The sequence below is a fragment of the Pteropus alecto genome, unplaced genomic scaffold (assembly GCF_000325575.1).
Source record: "Pteropus alecto unplaced genomic scaffold, ASM32557v1 scaffold206, whole genome shotgun sequence".
Lineage (NCBI taxonomy): Eukaryota > Metazoa > Chordata > Mammalia > Chiroptera > Pteropodidae > Pteropus > Pteropus alecto.
Window position 1 is genome coordinate 456,860 of NW_006438906.1, and position 22,434 is coordinate 479,293.

Genomic DNA, 22,434 nt, shown 5'->3' on the forward strand with positions numbered 1-22,434 from the left:
CTGTATAGGGTTTTCTTTCCAACAGACTCTCAATATCATCTTTCTTACATGCAGAACTAGCTAAGTTGGAAGGCTCATTGGCCACTTGAGAAGACAACAAATCTTCACTTGTGGGCATTTGGGACAAACCTGTAGTTTCTCCATTACCCCTATCTAAAGTGCAGATGCTACTGTCATTGCCAAGGGTGTCTTCCCTTTGATCTGACTCTGAACCACACCCAACAAAGCTTTCCTTTCTTGTTGGCTTGTGCTTATCATCATCTTTTTTGGTTTCGTCCTTTTCCAAAAAGATCTTTAATGGAGTCAGCATGCTGAAAACAGACTTTATAACTGAACTCTGGCTCTGTGGAGCTGAGTCAATTCCAATAGTTTCTGTTGCATCCTGAAAGCTTAAACTTTCGCTTTTACTGCCTGTGTGCTCATTTTCAGAGATTTTGTCATGTTTGTCAAAATCCTTATTATCAACTATTTGAGAAGATAATGAAGATTGAATGGAAAGATCCTTCTTCTCCAATACTGACTTGGCTCTGGGTTTAGATCCCGAATTAATTGTCTCTATTTGATTAAAAGTATCTGTTTTCTCTGGAACAAAAGAAACTAATTTTTCCACAGAGGTGGTTAGATGCCTTCTGCCTGAGCCCACCTTTTCTGTGAGTGAAGTGAACAAAGAACCAACAGCACATTTCACTCCATAAAAAAAACCTTGTCCTTGTCATTCTTGACAATAGTTATAGGTGGTATTTGATCCCCAGGCACTTTCTCTTCTGCACTATCAACAGTACTACTGTGTTCAGGTGTTTTTTTAGTTTTTGAAAGGGAACCAAATTTATTAATCTCCTCTTCTTTCTCTGCTAAATATTCTGACACTGTTTCTACAAAACACTGAAGCTCATCCATTGTATCAATATAGTCCTCCTTGGGTTCCTCGACAGAAGAAAGGGTTATCTCTTCCCTGGGGCACCCAGACAGATCTCTAAGTGTGTTTGCCTCACAATTCATCCTTTGTAATGGAAATGCTGGATTTGCTACATAATATTTTTTAGGAAAGCCTCCACTATGATGTGCATTGGATGGATGGCATGTTGGTAATAGTAACCCTTCCTGCTTATCAGAAGAAGGGGAATCCAGAAGTTCATCAGAAGTACTGCTAGGAGAATCTCCAAGAATATCCAATGGAATGAAATTAGTGACATTCTGATTTAAGCCAGATGACTTTTCACAGTTCTTAAAAGAACCAGGAAGATCATAACCATGACTTTCCAAATTAGTTTGCCACGTGCCACTCTTGACCACAAATCCATTTTTGTAAGGGTGCAAAACTGAGTACTTTTGTTTCTTCTTTTCAATGTGGCAACAGTTACAGTTTTCACTATTAGAATATGTACTTTTGAAGTCAGTCTTAGTTCCTAACCTATCATTATATTGTCTTCTTTTGCTGTCTTCAAAATGACTATATAAGGGTTTCTTTTTCCTTCTCCTATCTATTGTATCATATTTCTGAGGATATCTAGAGCAAACAGATGTGTCAAAATTAAAGGCAGTAGAGAAATCTGTTTCTTGGCTTTGAGATGGTATCTTTTTCCAATTCTTGTGCTTTGGTTGTACTTGTTTGCTACAGTACTTATCACTTTTTGAAAGAGTTCTAATTTCTTTTACCTCTGCTTCTTTTATGTTACTGTTTTCTATAAACTCTTGTGATATTTTCCCCTCTATCTCCTCATATATACCTTCTTGTTCTTCATAGTCAACATCAGAGAAAGCTGAAATAATTCTAATTCTGTCATTTTTAGCCTGCAAGCCTTGTCTGATATAACAGGATAAAAGTGAAGGAACAGTAAGGCAAAGAAAAAAGGAAAAACAGGGAAAAGGAAAAACAAATATAAGATTTAGTGCACATTCAATGAGAAAACTAGAATTAGTAAAATTGTCAATTTGATAAAAACCATTCAGACTGAAAAAATATAACGAAATTCACATGTTCTTAAATTATTATCATAGCAATGTAGTCAAATAGTATTTTCCACATCAGAAAAAGAACAGCTATAACAACTATTTTAAAATACTTCACTTGCTACCATGAGCTTTTAAGGATCCTTTCATTTTTTTAAGAAATAAACAAACAAAATGAACATGTTTCATCAATATTTAGAATGTATTTACAATGCCAAAGTTTAGAACTGTTAAGTGTTCCATGAAAATATATCAAGGGATTTCAAGAACTCTAAATTGGATGATGAATTTGAGTCTGAAAAGCAGCCAAACTGTTAACTTGCTAGAAGTTATATTTGAAGCAGTAGCCAAGAATAGGGTCAAACATATTTCTTTTAAAAGAAAAAATTTATACATTATAAAAATCTTGACTATCAGAGGTCAAACCTTGTTACAGTACCAAAAAGGGCAAATTATCTAAAGCATTAAAATTTGCTGTTTGTAAAATCTAAGACTATATGTATTGAGGATTATAGTAAAATGAAAATCTTTCACTATACTGATTACGTCAGAAGCCACATGTCCAACTTAAGTCAATGAATACAGAAGACAGCTGACCTTTCTTTCAGTTAGTTTAGAGAGGGCCTGCAGACTAGGAGCTTGCCATCTCAATGTGTTCTTTTACAGATCTAACATCCAATAGTGTTTATTTAGAAAACAGAAACAAGATCAAAGTGGTCACTTAGAAACTAAAAGTCTTCAAGAGTGAGACTGACATTCTCGTGACACCTCTTAACACTAGATGCTTTAGCTATATCATATCTAACAAAGTCCAACTCTACCGTCAAACCTCAAATTATGTATTTTTACATAACTTACATATATTTCCATTATTCTGGACTCATTTTAGGAAAAAAATTTGCAAATTAAAGTACATCACTGATGCTCCTCTAAGTGTTATTTATTATAGCTGTAGTCCAGGAAAATAACAGGATAATGATTAGGTAAACTGCAGTTGTCCAGCAGAGTATGTAGTCATTTAGGTTGATGTGCCACTATTACTGCTGGCCTGCACATCTAATGTTTGCAAATACAGAGGGGAAAGAGCCAAAAGCTCTTTTTTTTTTTTAACTATTATGTTTTTTCTTAAAGTAGGACAATATAAACAGCTAAAAGCCAATGAATAAAATATGCAAATATTTAATTAACAAACCAGCAAAGAGTAGAGACCAACTATAGTAGGATTCCTGGCATCTTTCCTTTTAGAATCAGATTAAGAAGGCTGAGAATTCTACGTGTTGGTCAATAGGTTGGTATATGAAAAAAATTCATTAAAAATATACTTAGTGATGATAGATAGTAAACTGAGACAGCATGATATCTAGCAGATAGACCATCATCTGAGGCTTAGCATAAATATTCATCAATTTGTTACGATGGGCAAAAAAATGAGATCAGTCTCAGGTATGGTGAATTTTAAAAACTAACCTCCAACTAATGAAATAATTGATTCAGGAAAGGATCATTAATGGATGCTAAAATCAATCGGTTAAAGGTTGTTGGGAAAGAGAATATTGACACACTCTCAGGTATCCCCTCAGATATCCTTAAGTGCAAAGGGGAAAGGTAACTTTCCATTGGAAAAATTGGTATATGCCAGATTTCTTAAACAAGAGATCACACTAAACATCACCAATAATGAGACAAAGTAACTTTATATGCTTGCTGATGCACTGTGAAGGAAACATCACTTACTTAGTGTTTTTGCCAAAACTGTTTACCCTGACTCTAAACATAAAGAAACAATTAGACAAAACCAAATTAAGGGGCATTTGCAAAATAACTGGCCTGGACTCTTCAAAAAATGTTAGTGTCTTAAAAGAACCCCTCGCCCCTAAAAAGGAAATTTTGTTAGATTATAAGAGACTAAAGAAACAAGAAAATCAAATGTATTACACCATGATCACTGATTAGATCCTGGATCAAAAAGGAAAAATACATATATATACACGCGCACACAGAACATTACTGAAACAACTGGAGAAATTTGAATATGGTCTATAGATATTATATTATTAAATTTGAGTATGATCAAAAAGTGTTGAGGTTATGTAAGAGAAAGTCCTTTTTCCTAAGAGTCATATGTGAAAGTACTTCCTGGTGAAGTAACATAGTATCTGCAACTTGCTCTCAAATGATTCAGGAATAAAGTATGTGTTTATTAATATGTATTAGAGAGAAAGAGATAAAGTAAATGTGGCAGAATGTTAACACAACTGGTGAATCTAAGCAACATGAATATGGGTGTTCATTGTATTATTTCTCTTTAAATTTTTTTTTAAAGTTAGGGAGGCAGAGGAGCATATATTTACATATTTGCTTTTATACTCATAAATATATGACAACTGTCTATGGAAGGATATATAAGAAACAAATAAGGGTGGTAGAAGAAGTAGGAGAGAGGAAGGGGAGAAGGTAAAGGAGGACAAAAGGTGTGGATAGGAGATTCTTTGCTGTGTGCTGTATTGTACCTTAACATTTTTTTAACCATGTAAATGTTTTATATATTTAAGAAATTAGTAAAATAAAAATTTTTTCAAGTTCCAGCAAAAGTACTGATCTATTATGAAGATATCATATTGGTTTTCTTCTGTAAGTTCCCAGGGAAATATTTAGGTAGGAAGGATTATCCAAACATTTAACATCTGTGATTTTCTTTTTTTTAAATCTTGATGAAGGGTATATCGAAATCTCTGGGCTGGGCAAAGAAGTGAGCAAGTTTTTACCAGCCATCCACCCCAAGTGGGCATGATCTCACTAGTTGTGAATCGGTGATCATAAAGACAAATACTTCTGGTGGAAATGTATAAATGTGAATGTGTAGAAAATTAAAAAAGACTAAGAATCCATGCAAAATGGCTGTAACTTGGCCCATCCTACTACTATACTTCCACTATCACCCCAGGTTAAAGCGCCCAATTCCTTGATGTCAGTAGCATTCTGGGACCTGTGTACTAGGAAAATAAAGTGCTTTGTTCCCAATACCCACCTGAGAGCCCGCCGCTCTGGGTAATCGAGGTCATAACTTTGTACAGAGTCATTGCAAGAGTCCCGGAAACTGCCTTCAAGTATCAGCTGCTGTGGCAATCGCACAGGCACAGGGAACTGGTGCACAGAAGCATTGGGCTGAGAAGTCGTATGGTAAGGAGGTGGGATGCTGTTGCTTGTCTCACTGCGATAGTCACTATCTCGGTCATCAACAGCACTATCAGGATCTTCAGAAGCTGTGGAATAAGCACAGTCAATCAAAGCACCCCAGCTTTATTTAGTTGTTCAGAATTTTTTCTGCTTCTAATTCAGGTAGCCACAAGCCTGGACCTTGAGAACAAGAACAAGGTGACCCGCTCATGAATCCAGTGACCTCAAAGTCATATGCAGAACTGTCTCAATTAATACCCACAAGTCTCTCTTCTTATCAGATAAGATAGAATGCTTGGTTTAATTTTAGCACTGATTCTTAAAGGAGTTCCAAGTTGCATTTTCCCAATCCAGAATTCTTTGGAATTCTGCTTCTCTAGCTATCTGCTTCTCTACCTAATGAAAACCTGTTTTTAAATGTCATAAATAGATTCTGGTCTACTATTATCAAAAAGGGGGAAAAGAAAAAAAAAATTTCCATATCTGAGGAAAGAGAAATTGTTGTTTAAAGTTGGCTTGGTGTTTTCAGGCTTTACAATACATGCCTGAACCAAACGAATAGGTCCAACAAAGGAAGCTGCTCCAGAAAATCAGGAAGGTCAAAGCCAAGGCTTATAAGTCAAGCCAAAAGCTCTAGATGTAGCTGAGAATAGCAGCTGTCTTATTGTCTTGCTGCAACACAGGTTTTTCTAACAATTCCTGTCAAGCACCTACACCCTGGGCTCAGAATTCCTATCTAAAGCATGGGCTGATAGAGAAGAAAAAAACACATGCACTGCCAATGAGATCCTGCTGACAATGCAGCCACATTTATCTAACACCAGCAACTACAATGTCATAGAATTATTTCTGCTTTTCAGGCCAGCACTAAATGATGAACTAAGTGAATACAGTTACAAATCTTGCTCCAAGCAAAAATAAAAATGTGCAACACTGTGCTTGGAAAGGGAGCTCAACTAGTGCTTTATAGATTGTTTTAGAGGGAAGCCATTTCTGACACCATCCCCACATATGCCTAATTTACAAATTCACATATTTCCTTTTTTGCCAATTTCCTATTTGGCTCACAATGAGGAAAAGGGACATTCACCATCTCAAAATGGAGATAGTTTTAGCGGATTATGGAATCCTTGTATTAGTAATTTTTTAAAAATCTTGATAGTAGTGTGGGTAACAGAAGCCTTTTGAAGACTGTAAGATTAGGCTTTTACAATTTCTCATGAAGGAGACAAGGACCTGTATCCATGCACTGGAAATGAAAAGGAGTTAATGAACCAGGAAGAAAAAAATCCAGACACAGATGATAAAACTTGAGGACAAATGGAAGGTAATAGGGAAATGACCTCTTGGCTTCTACATTAGACAGTATTTGCTGTTCTGAAGACTAGAAATCAAGGGACAAAAACCAGTATGCCTTTCAGACTTAATTCTCCCTGAACCCACAGAAGGAGTAAGTGTGGAAAAAGTTGATGCTGAATTATTTATGCATACAGATGAGGGGGCAGAGGCAACAAAGGAGACAAAGCCAAAAAGCCTACTTAAATTCCAGCAGAAGTATTAGCACATAATCCGGAGGCCAAAGCTTGAGTCTCCAAAGAGGGAGCAGTGATAGCCAATCCTACTCATTATGAGGCCAGGAGAGGGTAGCTAAACTAGAGATAAGAACCCATGATCTAGAGATCCAGAAACTTAATGGATGGACTGTTAATTTCTCACTATATCTGACCTATTACTCTTGAATATGCTCTGCTTTTTAATTTTGCTAGGCTAAGGGGAGGATTATACCCAAAATTTCCTAAAGGCTGACAACGTTTCTATACTAAAAAAATAAGGGGCAAATATTAAGAAATAAGTGTCTATTGAAAGAAGTTGTGAGTGGAGGAAACGAATATGAAAAGTAGGAGGGAACAGGAGAAAGGAAATATAGGAAGTAAAATGAGACAAAGGAGAGAAACAGAAAAAAAGGTACTACATAAAACAATATGGAAGAGAGTGATAGAAAAGTAAACTGGGGAAAGAAATCTAATCTGGGGCAAATATGGTCCACAGGCACAGAGTAGGTAGTCAAAATTGAATGAGATACTGAACAATGAGGCTCTCTGGTGTGCAGTGCTCTCAATAGAGTCCTTATCTCTAAATCCAGAGTATAGGTAGCCAGAGGAAAAAAAGGAAAAGAGAATTCAAACTTTAACTGCCAGAGGAAAAAAAGGAAAAGAGAATTCAAACTTTTTTTTCCATGACTTATTTTTTTCTACTTAAGTTAAACGCTTAAGTTATCTGAGCTCTCAGGCTACTTTTGAGCAGTTCTCCAATAGAAATACCCAGGATTCGAATCATAGAAAGTACATACTCCATGAGAAATTCTAGTGACAGGACAAAATTTGGCCTCTCTTAGCATCTAGTAGACTCCTAACCACTGGGACTCAACCAAACCCCTTTGTCAGATGGATAACACAGCCACTAATGTCGGCCTTGGGCTGTGTCTCATGCTGGAAAGAACTGGCTGCCCACTCTCCAACCTCTAGAACAAAGCTGGCCTCCAGCCTAGCTGGGCTTCTTCAAGGAAATTCATACCATGTCCTCAGCCTCTTGTTCGCTTCACAAAACCAATGAACTCGCCAGAATAAACCTTCTCCTTTCAGTCACTGTACTCCTTGGTCAAGAGAACAAAGAAGAAAGTTTCCTACACAAAGAGGCTGATGGTACTACTTGTCTCTGGGGAAGAATCAGGAGATCCTGTCAGGATTATAACTGGGACTTTGGTTTAAAATTTATCATACACACACAGTCTTCAAGAAACCAGCCTAAAAGGATATAACATTCTCGGCAGATAACGTCTCCTGAGATTTAAGTAGGGGAGGGAAAGGGAATGAAGTTATATAGGTTTGTATGCATGAATATCCAGCTTTATAGTTCAGATAGAACATGTTAAAGGGTAAGATCAAGAAAATTATAAGGAATTCAAATTCTTACGTACTCTGCTGCTCGTCCCAGCCCAAATAGGTCCAGTGGCCTAAGAACACCGCCAAGTGGTAGCAAAGAAGAAGAGTGACAGACAATTTTAGGAAGAATTCAAAGATCATTTCCCCATCCCACTGATTACTATATACCTTGCCTTACTCGAGCCTACCCTTCTTGTATTCTATTAATTTTACAAAACATGTAGAGAGCATCTGCCTTCTACCAAGCATAAGACAAATCTACAAAGTACTCACTATACAGAGGATAACAAAAGACTCCTGCTTCCATACTCTTTTAAACCTCCCCTGGCCTAGGTCTCCCCCAGAACATTATTTAGGAGCTGAAAGACCCTTCCTTACTCAAAATGAGAAAAACTCGACCTGTCTCTAATGAACTCTTCCCTGTCTATGTTCATCAAACCTGAATCTACCACAATACACCCACAGGAAGCACAGCCCTGAGACCACAGGAAAGAGAGTAATCCCCTTGTCTAGGAGCCTCAGTGTCCAATTTTGCTGCTCTCTACTGGAAGTTAAAAAGCCAAAGAATGGCCTTAATCTCTCATTTTCCAATATGTAATAAAACACTGTAGCCTATTGGGTGCTAAGAGGTAGCCACATTTTTCTCAATTGCCTATAAATTCTTAATAAAATCCATTAAAACATAGAAGCTGTGAATGACAAGGGAAAACATTTTCTACTCATTTTTCAAAACAAAAAAATTCAGTTTTAATTAAATTTAAATCCTATCCCATAACCAAACTGAATTTGAAGCAACAAATGTGACAAAGAAATCACTAAAAATAGGCCTTTATCCCAAGAAACAATGAATAATTTGGCTTCATATGGGTATCGAAGTCAAAGCTAAGCTCTTCTGGCCCTGCCACATACTAGCTATCTGATCTTGAAAAAGTTTTATAGATGTTTCCTCATCTTTAATATGAGAATAATATTGTTTAAGAATAAGAGAAAATTAGCCCAGGTTCCTGGAACATGGTGAGCAATTAGTATTTCTTGTTGTTTTATCATGTTGCCCGATTTCTGCTTGCCTTATAGGTTCCTAATAAGTAGGTGGCTGCCCTAACATCTGCTGAGAGATTGTCAAAGTCTGAGTTGAAAAACCCTCAGAGTCCTGAGGGTGTGGCTCCCTTGAAAGTTTGCTGTAAGACTCCAAATTCTGGAAGCATCAAATGATGCCAATGTGGGCTGGTTTCCTTACCTGGGCTGACTCCCATTCCTAGGGATTGGGACTACTAGTCATAGGCTGTTTAACTATACCTTGAAAGTCAGTTTTCTTCTATATATTTACCGTCTTCCCATCATCTACATCTCTTCTTCTCACCCTTTAGAAAGAATACTTTTTTAAATTTTAATAATTTATTTAACCTTCTAACCTTGGGAGGAGAGGGGGATTTAACAGAAAATTCTCCCAGGCTATGGCACAGTTGTCATAGCAACTGCTAAGAGTAATTCTCTTGTTTCTTTTTAAGAAAATTGAAAAATGATCACATAGAACTTCAGATTATGTCTTTCAACCTCAACTGCTCCAAGAAAGTGACAATGCTGTTTCTCAATGAAACTCTGGGACCAAAGAAACCTCTCCTTACAAGACACTGTCTCATCTTTAAATGTTCCACAGCAGTGCATAGCAATTTTTTTTCTTTTCTTTCTTTTTTCCTTTTAGCAATTTCTTATACATAATAAGTGCTCAATAAATGTTTAAAGCATGGATAAATCAAACAAATGATTTGATCTCTCTACTGGGTTCATCCACAACTCATGAAAATAACAACAGTTATGCTCTCTGAACAACTAGTTCCCTATTCTCACTTCAGCCTGGTACCATTATAAAAGAAATAACACCAATTTAATGAAGCAAGTTTCCTTCCCCACACCAAAAATGCACTAAAAATCTCATTAGCCAGTAGAACAATTACTGAGGACAGTTAGGTTTCTAGACAATAAGTACCAAGAAAGGGAGGGGGGAAATGTTCCAGGAAAAGGAAATTATACATGCAAAGGCACGTTCAATGAACTAAAAACAGTTCTAGCATATCTGAATGAGAGGCTTCAGAGTTATGAAAGAATTTGATCAAAGAGGGTTTAAATAATGCTTAGCGAATTAGTAATAATAGGTATTTGGAATTATCTGGAGGGTAATAGAGAGCTACCACAGCTTTTAAGAAGTAGAGAGACAGGATCAGATTTGTCATTTTAGGAGAATAGTGTGGTACAGTGTGGTCAGTAGTTGGTAGGAGAGGGAGGCTGGTAAGGAGGCTAATGCACTGACCTGATGATGGCTTGAACTATGTAAGTGGCAGAAGGAGTGAAGAGAAGTAGATACACTGATGAGATATCAGTGTAAAATCAATAGGGTTTAATGAGTAACTGAAAGTGGGAGTCAGGACAATAGGGACTATGTGATATTGGCTAAGTTTTTTAGCTTGAGCTACAGGATAGCTAACATCATTCACTAAAAAGAGAAATACAAAAGAGGGGTGGATTGAAGGAGATGATGAATTCATTGTTAGATATATTGACTCTGAGGTATCCATGAGACATCTCAAGTGAATATGTCTGGTAGACAGCTGATATATGGGTGTGGAGCTGAAAGAAAAGATGTGGAGCAGAGGACCTGCAAGTTTTCAGAATACAAGCTCCCAAGAGGACAGGAATTTTTCTACTTTGTTCCTTGCTGTATCTTAAGCGCCTGGCACAAAATAGAAGCTCAACAAATATCTATAAATGAATGGTTAAAAACTAAAATGTAAGATAAGAATAATGAGGCAGAGAGTGCAGGATGGGGGTGAAATTATATAAAGGGAAGGGGTAAACTTAAGGAACAGCTACATTTAAAAAGCATATAGAAATAAAAGTTAAAAAAAAAAAAAAGGACTGACAATACACCGTGCTGGGAGCAACTAAAACTCTCATGCATCACTGGCCAGAATGCAAAGCAGTAGGCCACTTTGGAAAGCAAGCTGGACATGTCTTATAAAGTTATACACATACCACACAACCCAGCTATCTCCCTCCTATATATTTACCCAAGAGAAAAACATGTTCACACAAAATCCTATACATAAATGTTTACAGTTGCTTAATTCATATTTACTAAAAACTGAAAACATAAGTGCCCTTTAACTGATGAATAAACTGTGGTACATTCATACAGTAGAGTACTACTCAGGAATAAAAGGAAGTGAACTACTGACACACATAGATGAATCTCAAAAGCCAGACTCAAAAACCTACTTACTATATGATTCCATTTATATATTATAGAGACAGAAAATAGTTTAGTGGTTGTCATGGGCCAGGAGTGAGAGAGGTTTACTGCAAAGGGAATTAGAGAACTTTTAGGGTCGATAGAACAAACTGCTCTGTATCTTGACTATGGTCTTGGTTACATGACTGAATGTGTTTGTTAAAAATCGTGGATCTTTACACTAAAATGGAGAATTTTATTGTATGTAAATTAAATCTTAATGAATTTGACTTAAAAAGAAAAAAAAAAAAAGCAGCATTCATAAAGGAGCCTATGAAGAAGCCAGAGAGGAAGAAAATCATGAGAGTGTGGTCCTTGAAGGCAGGAAAAACAAGGTTTCAAGGAGAGAATGGTCAAAAAGTGTTAAGTGCTACAGAGTAGTCAAAATAACACTGAAAAAGGCCTATTGGATTTAGAAACAAAAGGTCACTAATAATTTTAATGACAAAAATGTTAATCAGTGAAAGCTACAATGCAGATTGCTCAGAAGCAAACAAAAGCACATGCAATAGAGTAAGGAGATATCAAGAGATTCCACAATTCATACTGTAAAATACTGAATGTGAGGAAGGTGGACGGTACTGCCTATCACAGGATGCCAAAGAGGATGCAGGGAAAAAACAATGGTCAAATGTGTTATAAAAAAAAACTGAGTACACTAAGAGCTTATTAGAAAATCAGCAAATTCTAAAATGAGGCATTCACACATATCAAATGAGTATCACACTGACGATTTTAAAGAACATGCTAATAATTTCCCACCTCCCTATAGCCTCAAACCCCTTCAGCTCACATACTTAACAAATGAATAACCAATTCCTTTCCAGCTCAGTGGCACCTGACACTCAATCAAACAGTCTAGAAAACTAGTCTCCACGGCAATGACCTTGTATTTACAATGTTATGAGCTCTCTTCAGATATGTTAGCATACCAAGTATACCTCAAGTCCAAAACCACTGAACCCGTAACACTTCAAAACCAGAAACCACAGGACTAATCCTAAAATTCCTCTCTACTTAATCTCCCATGTTCAATCCGTCAACATGCTTAGTAGTTAATTCTAAGTCTGCTTCCTATTGTCCCTTTCTTATAAATTTCACTGTCCTTATCAAGGAATTTATTACCTCATGCCTGAATTATTACAGATTTTTGGCTGGACCTTCTAATTTCTGTCCCATTCAACCTATTCAGCAGATGGCGACTACACTAATTTTCCTAAATCCAGCTTCTAATCACATTATTACCCTTTCAGTAATTTACAACTCACTCTTATAAAAGAGTATATTTACCCTCTGTGATAACAAATAAAAAACAAACCTTACTGTTAGCCAGTCCCCAAAACAAAGCCTTCATTAACGAAAAACAGGTATTGGCCCAGTTCCTCTGCTTACTATACTAAGGAGATGGAGAGAGGAAATGAGCCTTAAATACCCTACCTGTGCTCCAGCTTCTGAAGCTGGAATGTCCTACACTTCTACTCCTTGCTGGTGTACTGGAAATGGTTTGAGCTTTGGAACCAAATAAACCTAGGTTCAAAGCCATCACTTACTGGCTATGTGACCTTAAGCTGGTTATCTTAATCTATAAAAAGTAAAGAGTAATACCACTTACCTCTCAGATTTGCCTAAATATTGAAAATCATGTGTGTAGCATTTAATTACCATGTGCTAGACAAATAGTAACTACTCAGTAATGTTCCCTATCTTCCCTTATAGAAGTGTCACCCATTCTTAAATTCCACTTAATTTTCCTTAATAATGCTCAGTGACTCTAATACAGTATCTCTGTTAATCAAGATAAATGCCATCTGCCAATTTCTTAAAAAGTTAAACACACATACCCACATGATCCAGTCGTTCTATGCCTAGGTATTTAACCAAGAGAAATAAAAACATGTGATCATGCAAATGTTCATATTATTCCTAACAACCGAAAACCACCCAAATGCCAATCAACGGGCAAATGGAAAAACAAAATGTGATATATCCATATAATAGACTACTACTTGGTAATAATAAAAAAAGATTACTGACACACTCAAAAATACAGATAAATCTCAAAACCCTTATGCTGAGTGAAGGAAACTAAACACAAAAGAGAACGTACTATATGGTCCTATTCATATAAAGTCTAGGAAACCAAATTTAATCTATAGCAATAGAAAGTCTATCAGAGGTTGCCAGAAGCCAGGGATGGGGAGAAGGATGAAATACAAAGGGCATTCAGAAAGGTTTAGAGATAATAGAAATGTTCTGAAACTTGATTACGGTAGGAGTTTCACTGGCGTGTGTGTATGTGTGTGTGTGTGTGTGTTTCAAAACTAATCAAACTGTACTCTTCAAAAGGATGAGTCTTTTGTATAAATCTCAATAAAGTTGATTTGTAAAAATCACTTGCCCTAGAACTTGACTGTTTTAGTGCTTACCTTTGTCCAATCCATCCCAACCCTATCCTAGGTTATAGGTTTTTTTAAGAGTAAGATCCAAGTCTTATATTTCTTTAGGAGATAACAATTGACTAAAGCAGGTTCTTCATTTTAGAAAGCAGTATCTTTAAATTTTAATAAGAATTACTTGAGATATGTTTAAAATACAGATTCCTAGACCCTACTTCCAGAGATTCTAATTCAAAATGTCTGGAGTAGCTTAGGAATCTGCAGTTGTTGTTATTGTTGGAATCTGCCTTTTCAACAAGCAACCTGGGCACTCTCGTGACAATAATTCCTGAATTACATTTTCAAAAATACAGCCATAGAATTTCCTATATGAAAAAAGCCAGTCTCTCAGACAGAAGCACTGTGCTCCTGCTCTGATAGAAGGTGGAGGCAGCCAGATGCACTATCCTACCAAGCTAGAAGCAATTCAATGTGACCATAAAGGTAAGTGAAAAAACGCTAACAGATCCAGGACCCAATTAAAAATGAACCCTCTTCCCAAGAAGGCAAAGCTTCTGCTCTTATTCCTGTTGACTAGGCTACAGCAACAAACTTACAGGCTTCTTCTATTTCATCTTGTTTCTTAGTAAAAAAGATAAGAAATCAGAAACAGTCACATTAAAAATAAGGTCTATAATTATCAAACCCCCAGACAACTGTTACATCACCAATTAGTGGTCCAGTGCTGGTCAATTTTTCCATGACAATAAAATGACAGGATATTTGAATCCCAGACTTCAAGTGAACAGCCATCTGTCTAGGCAATGACAGGACTCACCTATCAATTACTAAATTGTAGTAATTACCAGGTAGTTCACAAAGGACAATAAAGTTGAATATTAGAAATTATTCCCTTCCCTTTTTCAAGATAGTAGATAAGTACCATAGAATTTATTTAATGGAAAACAGAAAAAAAACATATAATTAAGAAAAGCACTTCAAACCTAACATAGGAGAATAATGAAAAGAAAAGAAACTATTGACCAATCTTGTGACTATAGATATGAATATCTGAAATAAAATATGTACAAGCAAATCTCAGCATTATAAGAATAATTTACCATAATCAAGTAAGGGATATTATAGGGAAAATTGATTAATGCATTCATTGCATTAATAAGTCAAAGGAAAATACCCATGAACAATTGGGTAAATAATATGTTATTTTGAAATGTTCAACATCCACCCCTTATTTGTAATATAAAAGCTATACTGAAGTATAAGATACAGAAAAATATACAAGTCAAAAACGTACTGCTCAATAAATACTGTGAACACACTCATGTAACCAGCACACAGATCAAGAAACAGTATTCCCAGCACCCCAGCAGACCTCTTCCTATCCATTTTCAGTCATTCAACTAGCTTTTGAACTCTCACCATCACACTTTCCTCAGAGAGCCACACTGCTAATTCCTTAATCTTCTTCAAGTCTTTATTCAGAAGTCACCTACTCGCTGTGGCTTATACACTAACCACCTTATTATAAATTATAACTCAATTTCAAGTCTAACATTTCCAATTGCTTTTCATCATCTACTCTATTATTGGTCCACTCTCTAACATCCTACATAATTTCCTTATTCATTGTGTTTACTGTCTGTCTTCTCCCACTTCGGATTTTTCTGTTTTGCTTCTTAATCTATACCAAGCACTTAGAACAGAACCTGGAATGTGTCAAAAAATGTTTGTAACTCAACCAGAACGACAAGAAAAAAGAAGCAAAGACTTTAATAATTTAAGGAGCCTATGGGACACAATTAAATGTAAAAATATCCATGTCATAGGGGTACCTGAAGGAAAACAAGACATTGAAGAGTTATTTGAAGAAATAATGATGGAAAACTTCCCTAACTTGGTGAAGGAAATAGACATACAACTCCAGGAAGTTCAGAGAGTTCCAAAAAAGATGAACCCAAAGAGGCCCACACCAAGACACATTATAAAATGCCAAAGGTTAAATACAAAGAGAGAATCTTAAAAGCAGCAAGAGAAAAGCAGTTAGTTACTTACAAAGGAGCACCCATAAGACTGGCAGTTAATTTCTCAAAAGAAACTATGCAAGACAGAAGGGCTTGGCACAAAATATTTAACATGATGAAAATCCAAGATCTACAACCAAGAATACCTTATTCAGCAAAGCTATCATTTAGTCAAAGGACAGATAAAGAGCTTCCCAGACAACACCAAGACAATATTATAGGAAATGTTGGAGGGACTTCTTTAAGAAGAAAAAATGTATCAAAAACAGGAATAAAGAATAGTAATAACTACATTTCTATCAACAAGTACCTCAAATGGAAAAGAATTAAGTGCTCCAACCAAAAGATAGAGTGGCTGAATGGATAAGAAAACAAGACTCCTACATGTGCTGCCTTCAGATTAAAAGACACACAAGCTAAAAGGAAGGGGATGGAAAAAGATATTGCATGATGAACCTAGAGGGTATTGCATTGAATGAAATAAAGTATCACATGATTTCATGTACATGTGGAATCTAAAGAATAAACAACAGCAATAACAAAAGTAGAAATAAGCTCATAGATACAGAGAATATTTTGACGGCTACTAGATGGCAGGGAGATTGGGGGGATGGCAAAAAAGGGCAAAGAGATTAAGAAATACAAATGAATAGTTACAAAATGAACATAGAGATATAAAATGTAGCGTAAGGAAAACAGTTAATGTTGTAATAAATATGTAAGAGGGAAGGGGGTACTAGATTTAGTGGGGTGACCATTTTGTGAGTTATATAGATCTCTAATCACTATGCTGTACAACTGAAACTAATATATTATTGTATGCCAACTATAATTGAAAAAAATTCATTGAATTGTACAATATAAATACAAGCAACTAATTGTCTATTATATTTCAATAAAGCTGGGGGAAAAAATGTTTGTAGAAGGAAGAAACCAAGGGATAAAGGGAGAAAGTGGGGGAGTACAAGAGGGGCAGTGTGTCTGGATGTGAGAAAATGAGTATGAGCAGTAGGAATATGAATAGGTACAATCTTTCTAGAGTATAATTTGAAAGTATCTAACAAAATTCAAAATGTATATATTCCTTAACCCGGTAATTCCACTTAATAAAGATGCATTAATTCAACTAATATTTATTGAGCAAAGGTACTAGGGGATACACAGATAAGCATTTTCTCTATTCATGAAATTATGGCCTAGAAAACAAATATTAATCAAATAAAAAAAGGAAATCACTCATGCTGAATAAATGTTATGAATGCAGGTACATAAAGGTACCTAAAAGTATATATAATGGGAGAAGAAAAATCCATTTGCACTTTTATAAAAAATATATTTGTACAAAGTAGCTCACTATAGCACTATTTAGTAGCAAAAAAAATTGGGAACAATCCAAATATCCACTAATACAAAAAGTGTTTTAAATTACAATATATTACAACAGTAGAATATATCAAATTTGAATCTGATCAATCCCGGCTCAGTTAGCAATTTACAGAAATATGGAGGAAAGAAGACTATATTAAACTGTACCATGGGAATGTACTAAGCAAAATTCAGAATATGAGAAATTGTAAGTCAAAATTGAGTAGTCAAATGGCTTGATTTAAAACTGCAAGGAAAAAATCAAGAGCTGGAAGAGGAACCCATCAATTAAAAAAGAATTATTAGATCTATCAAAAAGAGAAAACAGGCAAAATTAAACTAATGTTTAGTGATGCGTACTTGAATGATAAAATATAAAGAAAATCAAGGAAGAAAAAGCAACTTCATTATCATAGAAGTCAGGACAGTAGTTACTTTTAGGGAGGAGGAGACTGTTATTGGGAAGGGGCATGTGGGGGGCTTTCTGAGGTGCCTGGGAAAGGTCTGTTTTGGGCCTATCTTATTAATTCATTAAACTAAATGTTTTATAAGGTTGTCCATATATCTTTGTTATATTCTACAACTAGATTTTTACATGCATCAAACAAACAGCTCATATAACTATAACCACAACATCTGATTGTTTCATTCCCCTGAATTAAGTCTTTAAAGTCTCACCACTGTCTTCAAGATAAAACAAACAGCTTGCTATGGCATTCAGACTCTTCATGATACAAGCCCTCTGTGCCACTCTAGCCTAACCTCTGACCCTTCCCAACTCTTATGCCCTGCCCTCAAGCCATCCAGAATTTTAACAAGCTTAAGTCATGCTTTTCCATAATATATTAATGTCCTAGTACCATAAATTTTTTCTCCTTCTTTACTTGACTGACTCCTATTCATCCTTCAAAACTCAATTTATGCCAGAGGTATGTGGGAAGGGAGGGATGAATAGGTACAGCACAAAGGAATTTTAGGGCAGTAAAATTGTTTTTTATGATACTATCAGGGTGGATAGGTGTCATTATACATTTGTCAAAACCCACAGAAAGTACAACACAAAGACTGAACCATAATGTAAATAAACCTATTAGACTTTAAACCTATAGACTTTGTTTGATTTAAATTTTTTTTTCAGTTTATATATTTTCTTCGGGATACCTTTCCTAACCATTCTAAATTTGGATTAAGTTTTCTTCCTCTATATTCCTCTACCACTCACTTACCCATTGAAATAACTACATATTTCTTGCTCTCTAGACATAAGCTCACTAAGGTCAATGACTTTCATTTTTAAACCTCAATGCCTAGCATGGTTCTTGTCATGAGGAAGAGGTCTCCAATAACTGTTTGTGTAATACACAATCCTATCAATTCTTGATATCTATAATTCTATCAATCATGTCTTATCAAATTCCTTTCTTAGTACTTTGTGCCAACGAAACCTATAATAAGCAGCCGTATGATGACCATGATTTTATGGGAATAAAAGACTGTTATATATATGTACAACAAAAACTGTGCCCAAGATAGGCACTTAAGTGTTGTAATCAAATGAAACTTTGACACATTAATGTGACATTTTTAACATGAAAAATTATGTAGCATAATAACTGAAACAGAAATGATAGGTTGATATAATGACTGCAAAAAACCACCTCAAGTTCTTTCTGGAAGAAGGCAAGATAAAAATAAATAAATGAGTCAGAAGACTACAATTAACATTTTTATTTTTATCAGCCAAACCATATTGTTATAGTTTCTCTTTTCTTTGTTAGTTTGCTAGCACCTATAATCAGCATCAATATCACCAATGATACCACATGTACAGTGTAAAATTCATCACCCACTTTTACTTACAGATGTCTTAGACCTACCGCACTGCCCTACTACTAAAATAAGACTCCCAGTACATGCTACAGAATCCATAACTAGAATATTTTCCTATCTCTAAGAGTCCTAGAGCTGGAGTAGAGGTAGCATAAGCTGGGGACTGACTGATCCTTTACTCCTACTACCCAGAAAGGAGGGATCTTCCAGCTCATAAGAGGTTCCTTGGCTAGGACTGAGGGAGTGGAGTGGATTATCTTTTGAGTCCTCTCTTCATACTTTTCATTTATCCCACTATGAATATCTTTCTTTGCAATAAATACATTCCAATTAGCATCTTCAAAAGTTTGCTTCTTCCTCTGCCACCTCAATACTTCACTATTTCCAAGATACTACTATTGAAAATAAACTGAGAGGAATTGCCAAAAATTAAAATATAAGCAGAAAGACAAGAGGATAAACCACAGAAAGAAGTTTGAACAGGACACCAAACAAAGAGGAGCGCCCAGTTACCAAGAGCCAAAATAGGAAGTCGGGAAATAAGAGGACCAGGATGGTAGAGCAAGGAAAGACAGGCTAAGCAGGCAAGCAGAAAACAAGATTTTGAGTAAATCATGGCACGAAACTATCACCTATGGCTGTTTTCACTGTGCTCTCTGCAATATAATTTATAGAAAGGCTGGCTATACCTAAAAGCAAAAGGAGGAGGAAGCATTCTCACACTCTGCTAGTGGGGGTGAAAACAGTACAACCTGTACAGAGAACAATTTTGTAATATTTTCCAAAATGTTAAATGCATTGTTAAATGCACAATGCTTTGACTCAGTAATCTCACTACTGGCTATTTATCCAATATGTATACATGTATGAAATTATATATGTAAAGTGATATCAACTCCAGCACTGTAACAGCAAACACTGGAGGCAACTTAAACACCCATTAATAGAAATTCCAATCCTAGCTGTGTACCTAAAAGAATCAAAAACAGGTATTCAAACAAATGCTTGTATATAAGTGTTCACAGCAACACTACTCACAATAGCCAAAAGTTGGAAAAACTCCAAATGTTCATCAACTATGAATGGAAAAATAAAATGTGGTATAGCCACACAATGGAATAGTCAACCATTATAAAGAAACAATGTACAATACAACTTGGATGAACCTCAAAAACATTATTGTAAATGAAGAAGTCAATAACAAAAAGTCACATATTATATGATTACATTTATATGAAATATCCAGAATAGATAAATCCATAGAAAGTAGATTAGTGATTGCCAGAGGTTAGGGGTAAAAAATGGGGAATGAATGCTTAATGAGTACAGGGTCTCCTTTAGGTGTGATGAAAACATTTTGGAATTATACAGAGGTGATGGTTCCACAGCACTGTGAATGTACTAAATGTCAATGAATTATATTTTTAAATGGTTGATTTCATATGAATAAATTTCACCTCAGTTTTTTAAATGTCCATTAATAGAGACTGGTTCCCTACATATAATAGATATCACGTATATTAAGTGGAAAAAAAGCAAGGCCATGTAACACTATGCAAAGCATACTACCATTTGTGAGGGGGTAAGTATATGCATATGTTTGTGAATGCATAAACTCTAGAAAAATCCTCAATAAATGGGCTCTGGCCAGAAACTAAATGACTAAAGGATAGAGAAAAAAATGTTTTTCATAGCATAAACTAAATCTTGATAGAAAAATAAATCTTATACATGCAGTTCCTTAAAGTGGGGGGCAGGGAGGTTCAGTCTTAGGTTTGAGGTAACCAAGAATCAGCTACCTAGGAAACACCAAAATGATTAGGATACGTTAATGCAAAAGCCATAATAGGAGACTCAGATAAAAGTGATAAATGGTGAAAATAAGATGGCAAAGAAACAATATGAGCTCTGGACCACTGCCTTCTATGATTTCAGAAATAAGAAAGGGAAAAATAGAAGAAACTGATGAGGTGAGAGAATCTGCAGGATAGAGGCCAGCTGGCCATGAAATTCTATTTTCCCACAGGGTATATGGTCCTAGATAAATAAGTGAAAATAATCAGTGACATAAATCTTGCTTTTATGCTTCCAGTGCTCACAGAAATAGGTTTTCAGCAACAGCCACTAAAATTTTAAGTAGCACAAAACTTTCAATCCTACAACAGATTAAAAAGGAGAGTGATAGGTGACAAGAAGGACAATAGGTATCTGAAGTAAAAGTAAGAAAAGGCTCCCAAAGGAGTAAATCTGCCCTGTGTGTCTTCACTCTTTGAAGAAAACTGTGTACAACAGAGATTTCCTTCTGCAGATTAGCAAATACAGCACTGACATCACTCTACTCCCTCCAAGCCAATATGCTCAGCAGATAATTTGGCATCTTTTTAATTCTCTCCCCATACTTTTCATTTATCCTACTATTAACAATCTTTCCTTTCAATCAACACATTTTGATTAGCTCCTTAAAAGTTATCTCTAACTAGTGTACATAGACAATAGACTAGTAATTACCAGAAGGTGGGTGGGAGAGGGAAAGTAGATGGGGTCAAAGGGGTCAAATACATGGTGACAGAAAGAAATCCAACTATGGGCGGTGAACATACAATGCAATATGTATGTGACTTGCTGTTGAATTGTACTCTTGAAATTTACTGGATTTCGTTAACCAATGTCACCATAACACATTTTTTAAAAAAGTCATATCTAAATTCATCTCTGTGGAAATCTTTCTTGAACATACTTTATGCCATTCTTAACCATTTGCTTATTCCTCTGTCACCTCGGCACCTTCTTCTCTATTTCCAGGGTATTACTATGCACCTGCTCAGAACCACTACATAAAAAAACATGGGGAAGTTGCCTCAATTATGTATTTGTCCTCTTCCAACCTGCATCCAGATTATAAGCCAGATCTCCTGATTCATTTTGCATCCCTCCATTAATTCTTCCTTGGATCCCACAAGTATACTCTCTGGTCTATGTTATCTACTTATTAAGAACAAGAATATGCCAAGAAAATACAGAAGACTCTGGGAAGAAGGAAACTAAAAGATGTACTGGATAAGCTTCTACTCAGGAGTTTTGCATTTTTAATAAATGCTTGTCTGGAGTCTCAAAGCTTCACAAGAAAAATTTACAAAAGTATGACAATGTGCTTTTTGTCTGTTAATTGCTAAAAAGTCTTCATTTCTACTAAGGATGAACATGAGCACTCTGATGCTTATAAATCACCTTACAATACAGCAGATAAAGCATTAGTTATTGCCAGCCTCACATCTCAGTTGCCTGAATATGAGTCTCGCAGTTTTAATTACAGAAGCATCCTAGGAATCTACAAGCGCTGGAGAAAGGAAATTTCCAACTCAAAGAAAAAGAATGCTATCTTCCAACAAATATTGCAAATTGCATGCTTTCAGTAATAACTGTTTTCCTCTTTTCTTTTTTTCCAAGAAGTGCAAATAGTCTTTCCC

The 22,434-nt window shown here is 35.7% G+C and overlaps 1 protein-coding gene across 4 annotated transcripts in view; it reads right to left on the reverse strand.

The window, feature by feature from the left end:
* The window catches only part of UNC13B (unc-13 homolog B), a 193,813-nt gene that overhangs the window by 83,884 nt on the left and 87,495 nt on the right, over nt 1-22,434 (reverse strand). For all 4 annotated transcript variants that reach the window (XM_025049704.1, XM_025049703.1, XM_025049706.1 and 1 more), the window contains exon 8: nt 4,979-5,213. In XM_025049704.1, coding sequence (XP_024905472.1) covers nt 4,979-5,213 — 235 coding nt within the window. The remainder of the gene's footprint in view (nt 1-4,978; nt 5,214-22,434) is intronic.